The following is a 17843-nucleotide window of genomic DNA, read 5'->3' as shown; positions in this document are numbered from 1 at the left end:
CTGAGTAAACATTCATTCATTTGCTTCATTTCTATTTTTATGTGTGAACTAATAAAAATGCAGTTTTCAAGTCTTTCACATCACATTATTTTCATTTAAACACTGTTTAGATTGTCCCTCATTTAAAAAAATAATTAATGTCAGTAATTTGTTTGTTTCAAGATGTTTTTTTCTTCTTTCAGATGAAGTCATGAAGCAGCTTAAAGGATTATAGGAAGCGTTTCCTCGTCCATACTTTATTTTCATTTATTTTTGGCCTGAAAAAAACACAGAGCTAATGTAACTGTCCATCATTATTAAGTAAATGTTTTTAAATAACACATTCATTCATTCATTTTCTACCACTTTATACCTTATGGGGGTCGTAGGGAGACTGGAGTCTGTCCCAGTTTCATAGGGTCAGAGACAGGGGACATCCTGGACAGAGGCCAGTCTGTCTGTCTCAGGACACACAAAGACTCACAACCATTCACACACACAATCACTTGTTGAAACTATGATTTTTTATTTATACATTTATCTATACATTTATTTATACATGTATACATTGATTTATACATATATACATTTATTTATACATGTATACATTTATACATTTATTTATAAATGTATACATTTATTTATAAATGTATACATTTATTTATACATGTATACATTTATTCATACATGTATACATTTATTCATACATTTATACATTTAATCATCTATTTATTTATACATGTATACATTAATTTATACATGTATACATTTATTTAAACATTTATTTATACATATATACGTTTATTTATTTTTGACATATGGATATTTATCCAAACATTTATTTATACATGTATACATTTATTTAAATTTTTTCTTATACATTTATTTATACATTTATTTATAAATTTATTTAAACATTTATTTATACATTTATTTATGCATTTATTCACTTTGTTACGTATTTATACATTTATTTATACATGTATACATTTATCCATACATTTATTTATACATGTTTACATTTATTTATACATTTATTTATACATTTATTTAAACATGTATACATTTATTTATACATTTATTTATACAAGTATACATTTATTTAAACATGTATACATTTATTTATACAAGTATACATTTATTTATACATGCATACATTTATTTATACATTTATTTATACATTTATTTATACATTTATTTATACAAGTATACATGTATTTAAACATGTATACATTTATTTATACATTTATTTATACATTTATTTAAACATGTATACATTTATTTATACATTTATTTATACAAGTATACATTTATTTAAACATGTATACATTTATTTATACAAGTATACATTTATTTATACATGCATACATTTATTTATACATTTATTTATACATTTATTTATACATTTATTTATACAAGTATACATGTATTTAAACATGTATACATTTATTTATACATTTATTTATACATTTATTTATACAAGTATACATGTATTTAAACATGTATACATTTATTTATACATTTATTTATACAAGTATACATGTATTTAAACATGTATACATTTATTTATACATTTATTTATACATTTATTTATACAAGTATACATGTATTTAAACATGTATACATTTATTAATACCTGTATTCATACATAAGTCATCTCTCGTCCTCACAGTGGAGCTACTGTGTCTTTAAAGGGGTGTTGGAGGTTGAAGCAGATGATCGTGAAGCTCGCAGCAGAACAAACCTCCATATATTCACCGCTTCTGTCAACGCTTGAGGATTTTTAACAGCCCGCAGTTTGGATCCTGGCAAAGATGGGAGGTTCGTCCATCCTTCTTCTTCTTCTCCTTCTTCTCGCGCTGTCGTTCTTCTTCTTGTTCTTCTCAGCATCATCATGAAGCATCATCGTGTGTGTTTGTGTCTGACAGAAGCAGAGACGCGTCAGAAGCTGCTCCGCAATGTGAAGAAGGAGGTTTGTGCGGTTTTTTTTACCCTTTAAGTGTGTTTATTAACGCGGTTTATCCGTGTGTGTGTGTCCGTGTGAGTCCGTGTGTGTGTGTGTGTGCGTTGAGTCTGTAGGTGTGAGACTCGACCACGACAAACGCTCTTTTTATTTACCCTGATATATATAAATATATTTATTAAAGATGACTTTGACTGTGAAAAGATGGTGATGATGATGGTGATAATGATGAAGATGATGAAGATGATGAAGAAGATGATGATGATGATGATGATGATAATGATGGAGGGAGGTTGGATCTGATCTTGCAAGTCTTTTCCTCCTTTTTTCCTCAACAATATTTGCTGAAAAGGCAACATCAAGTCTGGTCTCTAGCCCTGGAGACACTGAGATCCACTGAGATCCACAGAGATCCACAGAGATCCACAGAGATCCACAGGGAGGTGGAAACTCCTGGATGTTTTATTCCTCCTCATCATCTGAGGCTCAACATGTCCACCCTCACCTGTGACTCACTCCAGCTCTGACACTCAGGACACCTCGTACCAGATCCTGCAGCGAGGAGGAGCTTATCTCTGTCGTATACAAACACACACCATTAAACACAAGCTGCTGCTCAGAGCCTCCAGTGACTTCATGACCTTTTCTGTTATCACTGATGCTCCACATCATCTGACCACCGTGTTCTCTGGGATTTTATGTTACATAGACGTCTTATTTTTCATTAGTTATGTGTGAAAAACTGATCACTGATTGTACAACCAAGTTATAATATATGTACATGTTTTTAAAATCTATATTTAATTAGTGTTTATAAGTCCCTCCCACCACCTATGTGTACTTCTGTAGTGTGTGTTTATATTTATCACTATCTTATTTATAATTTTTTTAATCTTATTTTATATATTTCTTATTAACATTATATTTATTGTCATTTTATTATTATTATTAATTAATAAATTAATGTATTATTGGTTTTGTTATTTGATTTATTATTATTTGATTATAATTGTTTTTGTTATTAGTTTAATATGTGTCTTAATATAATAATTCATGATATTTATCATGTTTTGATTCATTATTATTTGAATATTATTGTTTTTGTTATTAGTTTAATATGTGTCTTAATATAATAATTCATGATATTTATCATGTTTTGATTCATTATTATTTGATTATTATTGTTTTTGTTATTAGTTTAATATGTGTCTTAATATAATTATTCATGATATTTATCATTATTTTATTTAAAATTATTAAAAATATTTTTTTTATTAGTTAAATATGTGTCTTAATATAGTTATTCATGATATTTATCATGTTTTGATTCATTATTATTTGATTATTATTGTTTTTGTTATTAGTTTAATATGTGTCTTAATAAAATAATTCATGATATTTATCATTATTTTATTCATTATTATTTGATTATTATCGTTTTTGTTATTAGTTTAATATGTGTCTTAATATAATAATTCATGATATTTATCATTATTTTATTCATTATTATTTGATTATTATCGTTTTTGTTATTAGTTTAATATGTGTCTTAATATAATAATTCATGATATTTATCATTATTTTATTTATTATTATTTGATTATTATCGTTTTTGTTATTAGTTTAATATGTGTCTTAATATAATAATTCATGATATTTATCATTATTTTATTCATTATTATTTGATTATTATCGTTTTTGTTATTAGTTTAATATGTGTCTTAATATAATAATTCATGATATTTATCATTATTTTATTTATTATTATTTGATTATTAACCTTTTTTGTTACTAGTTTAATATGTGTCTTAATATAATAATTCGTGATATTTATCATTATTTTATTCATTATTATTTGATTATTATCGTTTTTGTTATTAGTTTAATATGTGTCTTAATATAATAATTCATGATATTTATCATTATTTTATTTATTATTATTAGATTATTATTGTTTTTGTTACTAGTTTAATATGTGTCTTAATATAATAATTCATGATATTTATCATTATTTTATTTATAATTATTAAACTGAATTTTTTTATTAGTTTAATATGTGTCTTAATATAGTTATTCATGATATTTATCATTATTTCATTCATTATTATTTGATTATTATCGTTTTTGTTATTAGTTTAATATGTGTCTTAATACAATAATTCATGATATTTATCATTATTTTATTTATTATTATTTGATTATTATTGTTTTTGTTACTAGTTTAATATGTGTCTTAATATAATAATTCATGATATTTATCATTATTTTATTTATTATTATTTGATTATTATTGTTTTTGTTATTAGTTTAATATGTGTCTTAATATAATAATTCATGATATTTATCATTATTTTATTTATTATTATTTGATTATTATTGTTTTTGTTATTCGTTTAATATGTGTCTTAATATAATAATTCATGATATTTATCATTATTTTATTTATTATTATTTGATTATTATTGTTTTTGTTATTAGTTTAATATGTGTCTTAATATAATAATTCATGATATTTATCATTATTTTATTTATTATTATTTGATTATTATCGTTTTTGTTATTAGTTTAATATGTGTCTTAATATAATAATTCATGATATTTATCATTATTTTATTTATTATTATTTGATTATTATTGTTTTTGTTATTAGTTTAATATGTGTCTTAATATAATAATTCATGATATTTATCATTATTTTATTTATTATTATTTGATTATTATTGTTTTTGTTATTAGTTTAATATGTGTCTTAATATAATAATTCATGATATTTATCATTATTTCATTCATTATTATTTGATTATTATCGTTTTTGTTATTAGTTTAATATGTGTCTTAATACAATAATTCATGATATTTATCATTATTTTATTTATTATTATTTGATTATTATTGTTTTTGTTACTAGTTTAATATGTGTCTTAATATAATAATTCATGATATTTATCATTATTTTATTTATTATTATTTGATTATTATTGTTTTTGTTATTAGTTTAATATGTGTCTTAATATAATAATTCGTTATATTTATCATTATTTTATTTATTATTATTTGATTATTATTGTTTTTGTTACTAGTTTAATATGTGTCTTAATATAATTATTCATGATATTTATCATTATTTTATTTATTATTATTTGATTATTATTGTTTTTGTTACTAGTTTAATATGTGTCTTAATATAATTATTCATGATATTTATCATTATTTTATTTATAATTATTAAACAGAATTTTTTTTATTACTTTAATATGTGTCTTAATATAGTTATTCATGATATTTATCATTATTTCATTCATTATTATTTGATTATTATCGTTTTTGTTATTAGTTTAATATGTGTCTTAATATAATAATTCATGATATTTATCATTATTTTATTTATTATTATTTGATTATTATTGTTTTTGTTACTAGTTTAATATGTGTCTTAATATAATAATTCATGATATTTATCATTATTTTATTCATAATTATTAAACAGAATTTTTTTATTAGTTTAATATGTGTCTTAATATAGTTATTCATGATATTTATCATTATTTCATTCATTATTATTTGATTATTATTGTTTTTGTTACTAGTTTAATATGTGTCTTAATATAATAATTCATGATATTTATCATTATTTTATTTATTATTATTTGATTATTATTGTTTTTGTTACTAGTTTAATATGTGTCTTAATATAATAATTCATGATATTTATCATTATTTTATTTATTATTATTTTATTATTATTGTTTTTGTTACTAGTTTAATATGTGTCTTAATATAATAATTCATGATATTTATCATTATTTTATTTATTATTATTTGATTATTATTGTTTTTGTTATTAGTTTAATATGTGTCTTAATATAATAATTCGTTATATTTATCATTATTTTATTTATTATTATTTGATTATTATTGTTTTTGTTATTAGTTGAATATGTGTCTTAATATAATAATTCATGATATTTATCATTATTTTATTTATTATTATTTGATTATTATTGTTTTTGTTATTAGTTTAATATGTGTCTTAATATAATAATTCGTGATATTAATCATTATATTATTTATTATTATTTGATTATTATTGTTTTTGTTATTAGTTTAATATGTGTCTTAATATAATAATTCATGATATTTATCATTATTTTATTTATTATTATTTGATTATTATCGTTTTTGTTATTAGTTTAATATGTGTCTTAATATAATAATTCGTGATATTTATCATTATTTTATTTATTATTATTGATTTTATTATTAGTTTAATATGTGAACTGAATGTCTTAATCTAATAATTCATGATATGTATTATTATTTCATTTATTATTATTGTTTTTATTATTAGTTTAATATGTGAACTGAATGTCTTAATACATGAATATTCGTAAGTATATTTATATAAATACATATATCGTTTTTTCATCTTTTTTGTCAACTGCCGTAACAACTTGAATTTTCCCAATGAGGGAAAAACAAAGGTTTATCAGTTAATCAATATATTTTAGGATCTTCTTCTGTATGTTTAGTCCATCAGTTCTTCCATCAGTTCTTCCATCAGTTCTTCCATCAATTCTTCCATCTTTCTTCCTTATAATCCAGAGGTTGGTCATGGAGCTAAAAACTCAGGTTTCCTCCCAAACATGGCCAAAAGTACTTCTGTGAAAGATGTCAAGGTCACTTTAACTGACCACAGTTTTACTTTTTGTCACTCAAGACTGAGGTGTTCTTTGTGTTACAACTCATCTTAACTTTCAGTTTATTATGGTGTTTGCATATGAGATCAAAATAATTTTATTAAAAAAGATAAAAGGACAAATGGAAAATATTTCAGCTGCTCGTGATCATGTTTTTTCTGAACGTATACATATGTATCATTGATCATGTATAGAGGATTTCCGAGAAAGATTTAATGAAGACAAAACACATATCAATACATCAGATGGTGAAGGTTAGCAGCTCCTCGGCGGTTATTCTGAGTTGTTGGTAAACTGGAGACGATTCATCGTCTCTCCAGGACGACATCTTGATGGCAGCGATGTTTGTCTTCCCGCCAGCTAGAGTTGAGTCATCTAGTGACATATAGATCTACGTTCATGTGTGTCTGTGTTGTGTTCGTGAGCAAAACTGTTTTTTTTTTAGTGACTCAGTTCATTAAGTTCCCAAAATAAACAAGACTTTTGTCATGATTCATCATTGCAACTGTTTTTACTTTTTAGTTAAGCCACTATGTGGCGCCAGTCATTTTACTGGATGCCCAACTATAATAAGCGGATTTATATTTTAAAAACTTCAAATGAGATTTAACAGATTTAACATTCTAGATTAGATTAAATTACCGTATTTGCCGTACTGTAAAGTGCACTTAAAAGCCTTTAATTTTCTCAAAAAACGACAGTGCGCCTTATAATCCGGAGCGCTTTATATAATAATAATAATAATAATAATCTCTATTTATATAGCGCCTTTCTAGACATTAGCTGGTGGGTGACTTGTTTACAAACACTTTGGGCGGGATTATGTCATTGAGTCATCACAGGGTGGGATTTACGACTAACGTCACATCATGGCGGATGGCTATTGAGTAAGATTACTTCCACCGTTTTGAGCGAGTGTGTCTTGGTTGTTGTACACTGAAAATCACTCTGCTGCGCGCTCAACCAGTAATACACGTGTGTTCAACATGTCATACACCTGCGCTCTAGCTGTCATACATGCGCTCAACTTCACTGCTGCTCAACATTTGTCTGCTCACACCAGTCTCACACGCTGCTGCTTGAACACTTTTAAACATCATTCGTACATCGTTACGATGGGAGTCAACGGAGTTGTCAAAATGCTTGATAAAGTTTGACTTTATTTGACTGTTTAGTCGACATTAGCTCAGCTTTATCTAGTTGATGATAACACAACCCCAGTCAAACGTTTGACTATATCTTTTATTCTATGCACCTTATAATCCGGTGCAAACTATTTATGAAAACACTTCATAAATAGGCCATTCATTTAAGGTGCGCCTAAAAGTAAGTAAGTAAGTAAGTAAGTAAGTAAGTAATATTTATTTATATAGCGCTTTTCGAGACCAGGGTCACAAAGCGCTTTAACAATCAAAAAAATACTCAAAACAGTACATACTTCAAAGATCAAGACAACACCGAGAACAACACAGGAGTTCGAGAAATTCAAGGAAAAGCCTGAACAAATAGAAACGTCTTAAGATGTTTCTTAAAGGAGTCAGTAGATCATCAAGAGCAAAGAGAGAGAAGATCGTTCCAAAGCTTAGGAGCAACAGCCTGAAAAGATTTCTCTCCTCTGGTCCTGAGCCGTGTGCGAGGAACCATCAGTAGATTCTGATCCACAGACCTCAGAGCCCGAGCTGGGGTGTAAGGCTGGATCAGATCAGTGATGTAAGGAGGAGCCTGACCATGAATAGATCTGAAAGTAAGAACCAGAATTTTAAAGTTGATCCTGAAAGAAACTGGAAGCCAGTGAAGAGTTTTAAGGATCGGAGAAATGTGAGTTCTTCTACTAGAGCGGGTCAGAATTCTGGCTGCAGAGTTTTGAATCAACTGCAGACGAGACGATCCTTCTTGTTAAGACATGAAAACAAACTGTTACAATAGTCCAGACGAGAAGAAACAAACGCATGGATTACAAGCTCCAGGTCATGTTGTGACAACATTTTCCTAAGTTTAGAGATTTTTCTCAGTTGAAGGAAACAGTTTCTGGTCAGTTTTCTTCAGTGTCGAACAAGAGACATGTCTTTATCAAATACAACACCCAGGTTTCTCAGGCTCAGTTTGACAGACTGACCTAAGTCACCCAAGTACTGACTCAACCCTGGAATCTTATCATCAGGAACAATCACCAGAGTTTCAGTTTTGTCCACATTAAGCTGTAAAGTGTTTTCACTCATTGTTTGATTTCTAGCAAACAATTGACTAAGCTGTTCAGCCTTTGGGGCTCAGTTGGGTCAAAAGAGCAGTAGAGCTGGATGTCATCAGCAAAAATGTGATAAGAAACATCTGGAAATCTCTGAATGATTTTACCGAGGGGAATCAAGTACAGCAAAAAAAAGTGCGGAAAATACGATAGCTAGATTTATTAATCCCTCTGGAGATCTACTTCCAGTTCACAGAAGACGATAGAATGTACAGAAGTTTCATAAAAGCAAAAACAAGCGCAAAGTGCAAATAAAAAGAACAAAGTGCAAAGAGATAACAAAGTACAAATATAAAAAGCAGAGATGAAAGGAAATAACCTAATAAAGGAAAGGACCTGAAACTAACAAACATAGAATACATTCTTTAGTAATACATTGAAAAGGACATTTTTAAAAAACAGGCTTTTTTTTAAAACAAAATCGACTTCATTTGAAATTTTGCTGCAATTTCTTTTTCTTTTTCTTAGCATTTATCTAATGAAATTGGTTTAAAAGAAGGAGTGTCAAGAATCAGTGTTGTGTGTCAGAAACCATCACCGTGTATCAGAAACCATTATCGAAACATTGAATACCCAGCGCTAACAAGGACCAGACGGAGGCGTCACATCATCTGCAAAATAAGAAGTGATGGTTTCCTGTGGCCTTGACGGTTCCACCATCACAATCATACTTTGACTTGTTACTGGAAACCTTGACCAGACTCTGGTCGTAGAGAGCAGGAGTTCTGTGACTTAACCACCACTACCTCAGGCCGGGGACCCCCTTTGCAAAACATGCTTCAAACAATATAACAATATTTAAGCGTATACTTCCTTCATTTTATAAACTTATCAATATGTTTTGTTTGTTAAGCATATCTGGCAATTTTGTGTATTATTTGAATCAGTATTATTTTGTGTATTATTTGAATTAGTATTATTTGGGGTATTATTTTTAATCAGTATTATTTTAATCAGTATAATTTGGGGTATTATTTTTATCAGCATTATTTCTGTGCATTGTTTTTAATAAGTATTATTTTGTGTATTATTTTAATCAGAATTATTTGGGGTATTCTTTTTATCAGCATTATTTCTGTACATTGTTTTTAACCAGTATTATTTTGTGTATTATGCTAATCAGTATTATTTGGTGTATTATTTTAATCAGTATTATTTTGTGCATCATTTTAATCAGTATTATTGTGGGTATTATTTCTATCAGCATTATTTCTGTGTATTATTTTTAATCAGTATTATTTTGTGTATTATGCTAATCAGTATTATTTGGTGTATTATTTTAATCAGTATTATTTTAATAATCTTAATATTCTGTGGCTCATGTCATAGTGAGAGATGAACTGGTTTATGTTCGTTATAAATCATACTTTAGTTTTGTGTTAAACATAATATGTATGTCAGGAACATATAAGGATTCCAGATCCTACTGGATTCATATTTGTACTGTGACAAATACATAAAACCTCTCGATAGTCAAAGACGAGACTTTGACATTCGCTTTAAAGGACAAAAACTTTGTACGGAAACATTTAAATCCTGTACGATTTGTTCTTCCATCCCAACATAGACTTTAGACTTTATTGTCATTGCACAGGAAACACAGCAGTGAAACTGGCAACGAAATTTCGTTGCTTAGCAACCGTTAAAAAACACAGCAGAGAGATGTATATATGAAAAGTATAAATATAAATATTAATAAGTTAAAAATAGTGCAATATAGTATAAACAGAATAAATACATAACATTATAAATATTGCATATAATAATTAATGTATATAAAGTATAAATACAAATAGGTTAAGAATAGTGCTAATATGTTATCAATACAATAAATACATAATATTTTAAATATTGCATATAATAATTAATGTATATAAAGTATAAATACAAATAGGTTAAGAATAGTGCTAATATGCTATAAATAGAATAAATACATAATATTTTAAATATTGCATATAATAATTAATGTATATAAAGTATAAATACAAATAGGTTAAGAATAGTGCTAATATGTTATAAATAGAATAAATACATAATATTTTAAATATTGCATATAATAATTAATGTATATAAAGTATAAATACAAATAGGTTAAGAATAGTGCTAATATGTTATAAATAGAATAAATACATAATATTTTAAATATTGCATATAATAATTAATGTATATAAAGTATAAATACAAATAGGTTAAGAATAGTGCTAATATGTTATAAATAGAATAAATACATAATATTTTAAATATTGCATATAATAATTAATGTATATAAAGTATAAATACAAATAGGTTAAGAATAGTGCTAATATGTTATAAATAGAATAAATACATAATATTTTAAATATTGCATATAATAATTAATGTATATAAAGTATAAATACAAATAGGTTAACAATAGTGCTAATATGTTATAAATAGAATAAATACATAATATTTTAAATATTGCATATAATAATTAATGTATATAAAGTATAAATACAAATAGGTTAACAATAGTGCTAATATGTTATAAATAGAATAAATACATAATATTTTAAATATTGCATATAATAATTAATGTATATAAAGTATAAATACAAATAGGTTAAGAATAGTGCTAATATGTTATAAATAGAATAAATACATAATATTTTAAATATTGCATATAATAATTAATGTATATAAAGTATAAATACAAATAGGTTAAGAATAGTGCTAATATGCTATAAATAGAATAAATACATAATATTTTAAATATTGCATATAATAATTAATGTATATAAAGTATAAATACAAATAGGTTAAGAATAGTGCTAATATGTTATAAATAGAATAAATACATAATATTTTAAATAGTGCAACATTATCGCAGTAAAGCACATACGTGTGGAAGAACAAAGGTACAACTTAAACAAAACGCCAATAAGTGAGCATGAGCAACAGCAAGAGAGTGAATAAATGACTTGTTCTCGAAGTAGAATTATTAAAAAACCTCTGTTTTGGGTTTGAATCCAGCAACGTTGTGTATAGTTCGGACCTTTGCAAGATTGTTGCTGCTGTTCAATCGTCCTTTAAGCTCCCCTTTACTAAACATAACGTAGTGTAAGAAGCGAGAAGTCGTGATGCAGCTGCAGGAAGGAAAACCTTCTCTTTAAACCACATCGACGCTGCATTTTGACGCAACCTTTCCTGCAGATTATCTTTCACTCACGCCTTGATCTGACGAAGATAGTGTCTTTTAAACAAGTGTCCTTTAGACATGATTTAAAGTAGTTATATACAAGACTTTTCATCACAAGAATCCATATACAGTATGTGTACGACGTTAGGGGGATGAGAAAATATTGATGCGTTGATATAACACGATATATATATGGCTTTAAATCATTTTTTATTTTTTATTTGTTTATTCCTGTCTTGCAATTAAGCTTCCGGCCTCTGGATGGCAGCAGTCATTACGTCTTTAAATCCCATAAGATACAGTGACTACAGCAGTACTACACATATATACTCGTTACTACACTATCACAACACCAGAGTCAAGTACTCGACAATACTACACATTTATACTTGTTACTACACTATCACAACACCAGAGTCAAGTACTGGACAATACTACACATATATACTTGTTACTACACTATCACAACACCAGAGTCAAGTACTGGACAATACTACACATATATACTTGTTACTACACTATCACAACACCAGAGTCAAGTACTGGACAATACTACACATATATCCTTGTTACTACACTATCACAACACCAGAGTCAAGAACTCGACAATACTACACATATATACTTGTTACTACACTATCACAACACCAGAGTCAAGTACTCGACAATACTAAACATATATACTTGTTTCTACACTATCACAACACCAGAGTCAAGTACTGGACAATACTACACATATATACTTGTTACTACACTATCACAACACAAGAGTCAAGTACTCGTCAATACTACAAATATATCCTTGTTACTACACTATCACAACACAAGAGTCAAGTACTCGTCAATACTACAAATATATCCTTGTTACTACAGTATCATTATACATCACTATATATTGTATTGTTGTATCATGATACATATCAACAGTTTCTTACACAAATATCTAGAGTTCACACAATTTTACACAATACTTAACATTAATGTTCTATTGTTGATAGATGAAGATGAAAAAAAATAGTTTAAAAGAGTAAAAACAGAGTAAAAGCCACTTTGACAGCAAGAATAAATCTGGGATCTCTGACTTTTTATCGTCCTTTCATTTGCTGATATGAGTTTGACTGACATTAAGTAAAATGTTAAAGTATTGGTTTGATCTTATTCTCGACTGAGGAGTCATAACAGGTTAAATAAAGACTGGTTTAATGTTATAATAAATGACAAATGATTCAAGTTTATTCAAACGTAAATATGATGAAAACAACATGAATTATGAACCAGCACCAGAATATACATGTACATCTAAATAATAAACCTGTGAATGTCATTCATATATTTTACTTCTGGACTCGTTCATTGTGTTTCTCGCTCTCATTCCTGTTTATTTTCCTGTTGCAGGTGAAACAGATCATGGAAGAGGCTGTGACCAGGAAGTTCGTTCACGCCGACAGCAGCCACATCATCTCCTTCTGTGGTAAACAAGAATGATTTTATATCAATGTTGCACATCTGTGGTCAAGGACAGGTTGGTTAGTGTTTCAATTAGAGCACAGCATAGCATAGTATAATGCAGTACATAAAATAGTATAGCATAGCATAGTATAATGCAGTACATAAAATAGTATAGCATAGCATAGTATAATGCAGTACATAAAATAGTATAGCATAGCATAGTATAATGCAGTACATAAAATAGTATAGCATAGCATAGTATAATGCAGTACATAAAATAGTATAGCATAGCATAGTATAATGCAGTACATAAAATAGTATAGCATAGCATAGTATAATGCAGTACATAAAATAGTATAGCATAGCATAGTATAATGCAGTACATAAAATAGTATAGCATAGCATAGTATAATGCAGTACATAAAATAGTATAGCAGAGCATATATAGGACAAAGCAGTATTCAGCATAGCATAATGCAGTAGATAAAATAGTATAGCATAGCATAGCATAATGCAGTAAATAAAAAGTATACCATAGCATAGCATAGCATATATAGCACAAAGCAGTATATAGCATAGCATAATGCAGTAGATAGTATAGCATAATGCAGTACATACAATAGTATAACAGAGCATAGCACAGCATATATAGCACAAAGCGGTATATAGCATAGCATAATGCAGTACTTAGCATAGCCTAATGCAGAACATAAAATAGTATAGCACAAAGCAGTATATAGCATAGCATAGCATAATGCAGTACATAAAATAGTGTAGCATAGCATAGCACAGCATAGATAGCATAATGCAGTATATAGCATAACATAGCATAGCAGAACATAACATATCTTATTTTATAGCAAAGCCTAGCATAGTGCAGGATATTATAGGATATTATAGGCATAGCATAGTATAGCATATCATATCCTATTATAGGCTTAGCATAGCATAGTATAGCCTATTATAGGCGTTGCATAGCACAGCATAGCATAGCCTATTATAGGCTTAGCATAGCATAGCCTATTATAGGCTTAGCATAGCATAGCCTATTATAGGCTTAGCATAGCAAATCTTATTAAAGCATAGCACAAATGAGTGTATGTATGTCCATCACTGGTCACCAACATATAACATATTTCCGTAGAGTCTCGTGCTCGTGTTGCTCGACTCAACACAAGTGTTGCAGCAGATGTTTGGACGTGTGTTGATGGAGCTGAAGGTCGACACAGACGTGGTCACATGTTCAGACTTCCTTCATTTACAAACTGATCACAGTCTCACACGAGTCCACTATGTGTGTGTCTATCTTTGAGAAGCTCATGAGAAGGTGTTGAAACCAGTGTGTGTCTCATCTTTCGTAGCCTAGCAACCGTCCACAGTGTGTTTCCATCCCAGCCATCTGTGCTCTCACCTGTCAACATGAGAAGCTAACATGTCTTCTGGTGCCAGCTGTGGTGGAGAGAAGCTAACATTTCTTCTGGTGTCATCTGTGGTGGAGAGAAGCTAACATGAAGCTAACATGTCTTCTGGTGTCAGCTGTGGTGGAGAGAAGCTAACATGAAGCTAACATGTCTTCTGGTGTCAGCTGTGGTGGAGAGAAGCTAACATGTCTTCAGGTGTCAGCTGTGGTGGAGAAAAGCTAACATGTCTTCTGGTTTCAGCTGTGGTGGAGAGAAGCTAACATGTCTTCTGGTGTCATCTGTGGTGGAGATAAGCTAACATGAAGCTAACATGTCTTCTGGTGTCAGCTGTGGTGTAGAGAAGCTAACATGTCTTCTGATGTCAGCTGTGGTGGAGAGAAGCTAACATGTCTTCAGGTGTCAGCTGTGGTGGAGAAAAGCTAACATGTCTTCTGGTTTCAGCTGTGGTGGAGAGAAGCTAACATGTCTTCTGGTGTCATCTGTGGTGGAGAGAAGCTAACATGAAGCTAACATGTCTTCTGGTGTCAGCTGTGGTGTAGAGAAGCTAACATGTCTTCTGATGTCAGCTGTGGTGGAGAGAAGCTAACATGTCTTCTGGTTTCAGCTGTGGTGGAGAAAAGCTAACTTGTCTTCTGGTTTCAGCTGTGGTGGAGAGAAGCTAACATGTCTTCTGGTGTCATCTGTGTTGGAGAGAAGCTAGCATGAAGCTAACATGTCTTCTGGTGTCAGCTGTGGTGGAGAAAAGCTAACTTGTCTTCTGGTTTCAGCTGTGGTGGAGAGAAGCTAACATGTCTTCTGGTGTCATCTGTGTTGGAGAGAAGCTAGCATGAATCTAACATGTCTTCTGGTGTCAGCTGTGGTGGAGAGAAGCTAACATGTCTTCTGGTGTCAGCTGTGGTGGAGAGAAGCTAACATGTCTTCTGGTGTCAGCTGTGGTGTAGAGAAGCTAACATTTCTTCTGGTGTCAGCTGTGGTGGAGAGAAGCTAACATGTCTTCTGGTGTCATCTGTGGTGGAGAGAAGCTAGCATGAATCTAACATGTCTTCTGGTGTCAGCTGTGGTGGAGAGAAGCTAACATGTCTTCTGGTGTCAGCTGTGGTGGAGAGAAGCTAACATGTCTTCTGGTGTCAGCTGTGGTGGAGAGAAGCTAACATGAAGCTAACATGTCTTCTGGTGTCAGCTGTGGTGGAGAGAAGCTAACATGAAGCTAACATGTCTTCTGGTGTCATCTGTGGTGGAGAGAAGCTAACATGTCTTCTGGTGTCAGCTGTGGTGGAGAGAAGCTAACATGAAGCTAACATGTCTTCTGGTGTCATCTGTGGTGGAGAGAATGTAACATGTCTTCTGGTATCAGCTGTGGTGGAGAGAATGTAACATGTCTTCTGGTATCAGCTGTGGTGGAGAGAAGCTAACATGAATCTAACATGTCTTCTGGTGTCATCTGTGGTGTAGAGAAGCTAGCATGAATCTAACATGTCTTCTGGTGTTAGCTGTGGTGTACAGAATCTAACATGTCTTCTGGTGTCAGCTGTGGTGTAGAGAAGCTAGCATGAATCTAACATGTCTTCTGGTGTCAGCTGTGGTGGAGAGAATCTAACATGTCTTCTGGTGTCAGCTGTGGTGTAGAGAATCTAACATGTCTTCTGGTGTCAGCTGTGGTGTAGAGAAGCTAACATGTCTTCTGGTGTCAGCTGTGGTGTAGAGAAGCTAACATGAAGCTAACATGTCTTCTGGTGTCAGCTGTGGTGGAGAGAAGCTAACATGAAGCGAACATGTCTTCTGGTGTCAGCTGTGGTGTAGAGAATCTAACATGTCTTCTGGTGTCAGCTGTGGTGTAGAGAAGCTAGCATGAATCTAACATGTCTTCTGGTGTCAGCTGTGGTGGAGAGAATCTAACATGTCTTCTGGTGTCAGCTGTGGTGTAGAGAATCTAGCATGTCTTCTGGTGTCAGCTGTGGTGTAGAGAAGCTAACATGTCTTCTGGTGTCAGCTGTGGTGGAGAGAATCTAACATGTCTTCTGGTGTCAGCTGTGGTGTAGAGAATGTAACATGTCTTCTGGTGTCAGCTGTGGTGGAGAGAAGCTAACATGTCTTCTGGTATCAGCTGTGGTGTAGAGAAGCTAGCATGAATCTAACATGTCTTCTGGTGTCAGCTGTGGTGGAGAGAATCTAACATGTCTTCTGGTGTCAGCTGTGGTGTAGAGAAGCTAACATGAAGCTAACATGTCTTCTGGTATCAGCTGTGGTGGAGAGAAGCTAACATGAAGCTAACATGTCTTCTGGTGTCAGCTGTGGTGGAGAGAAGCTAACATGAAGCTAACATGTCTCCTGGTGTCAACTGTGGTGGAGAGAAGCTAACATGTCTTCTGGTGTCATCTGTGGTGGAGAGAAGCTAACATGAATCTAACATGTATTCTGGTGTCAGCTGTGGTGTAGAGAAGCTAACATGAAGCTAACATGTCTTCTGGTGTCAGCTGTGGTGTAGAGAATCTAACATGTCTTCTAGTGTCAGCTGTAGTGGAGAGAAGCTAACATGTCTTCTGGTGTCATCTGTGGTGGAGAGAATCTAACATGAATCTAACATGTCTTCTGGTGTCAGCTGTGGTGGAGAGAAGCTAACATGTCTTCTGGTGTCATCTGTGGTGGAGAGAAGCTAAAATGAATCTAACATGTATTCTGGTGTCAGCTGTGGTGTAGAGAAGCTAACATGAAGCTAACATGTCTTCTGGTGTCAGCTGTGGTGTAGAGAATCTAACATGTCTTCTAGTGTCAGCTGTAGTGGAGAGAAGCTAACATGTCTTCTGGTGTCATCTGTGGTGGAGAGAATCTAACATGAATCTAACATGTCTTCTGGTGTCAGCTGTGGTGGAGAGAAGCTAACATGTCTTCTGGTGTCATCTGTGGTGGAGAGAAGCTAACATGAAGCTAACAT

At 30.5% G+C, this 17843-nt stretch overlaps 1 protein-coding gene across 1 annotated transcript in view; it reads left to right on the top strand.

Annotated features, from left to right (window-relative positions):
- Positions 1 to 1711: 1711 nt before the first annotated feature.
- sgsm1b (small G protein signaling modulator 1b) overlaps positions 1712 to 17843 on the top strand; it is a 39812-nt gene continuing 23680 nt past the window's right edge. The window contains exons 1-3 of the mRNA XM_087790530.1: positions 1712 to 1800; positions 1908 to 1951; positions 13437 to 13512. Of these exons, the coding sequence (XP_087646656.1) occupies positions 1794 to 1800; positions 1908 to 1951; positions 13437 to 13512 (127 nt within the window). The 5' untranslated portion in view covers positions 1712 to 1793. The remainder of the gene's footprint in view (positions 1801 to 1907; positions 1952 to 13436; positions 13513 to 17843) is intronic.

Source organism: Callionymus lyra, chromosome 5, assembly GCF_982586985.1.
Source record: "Callionymus lyra chromosome 5, fCalLyr1.hap1.1, whole genome shotgun sequence".
Classification (NCBI taxonomy): Eukaryota; Metazoa; Chordata; class Actinopteri; order Syngnathiformes; family Callionymidae; genus Callionymus; species Callionymus lyra.
The sequence above is the reverse complement of the archived record's forward strand: the minus strand, read 5'-3'. Positions and strand labels throughout refer to the sequence as shown.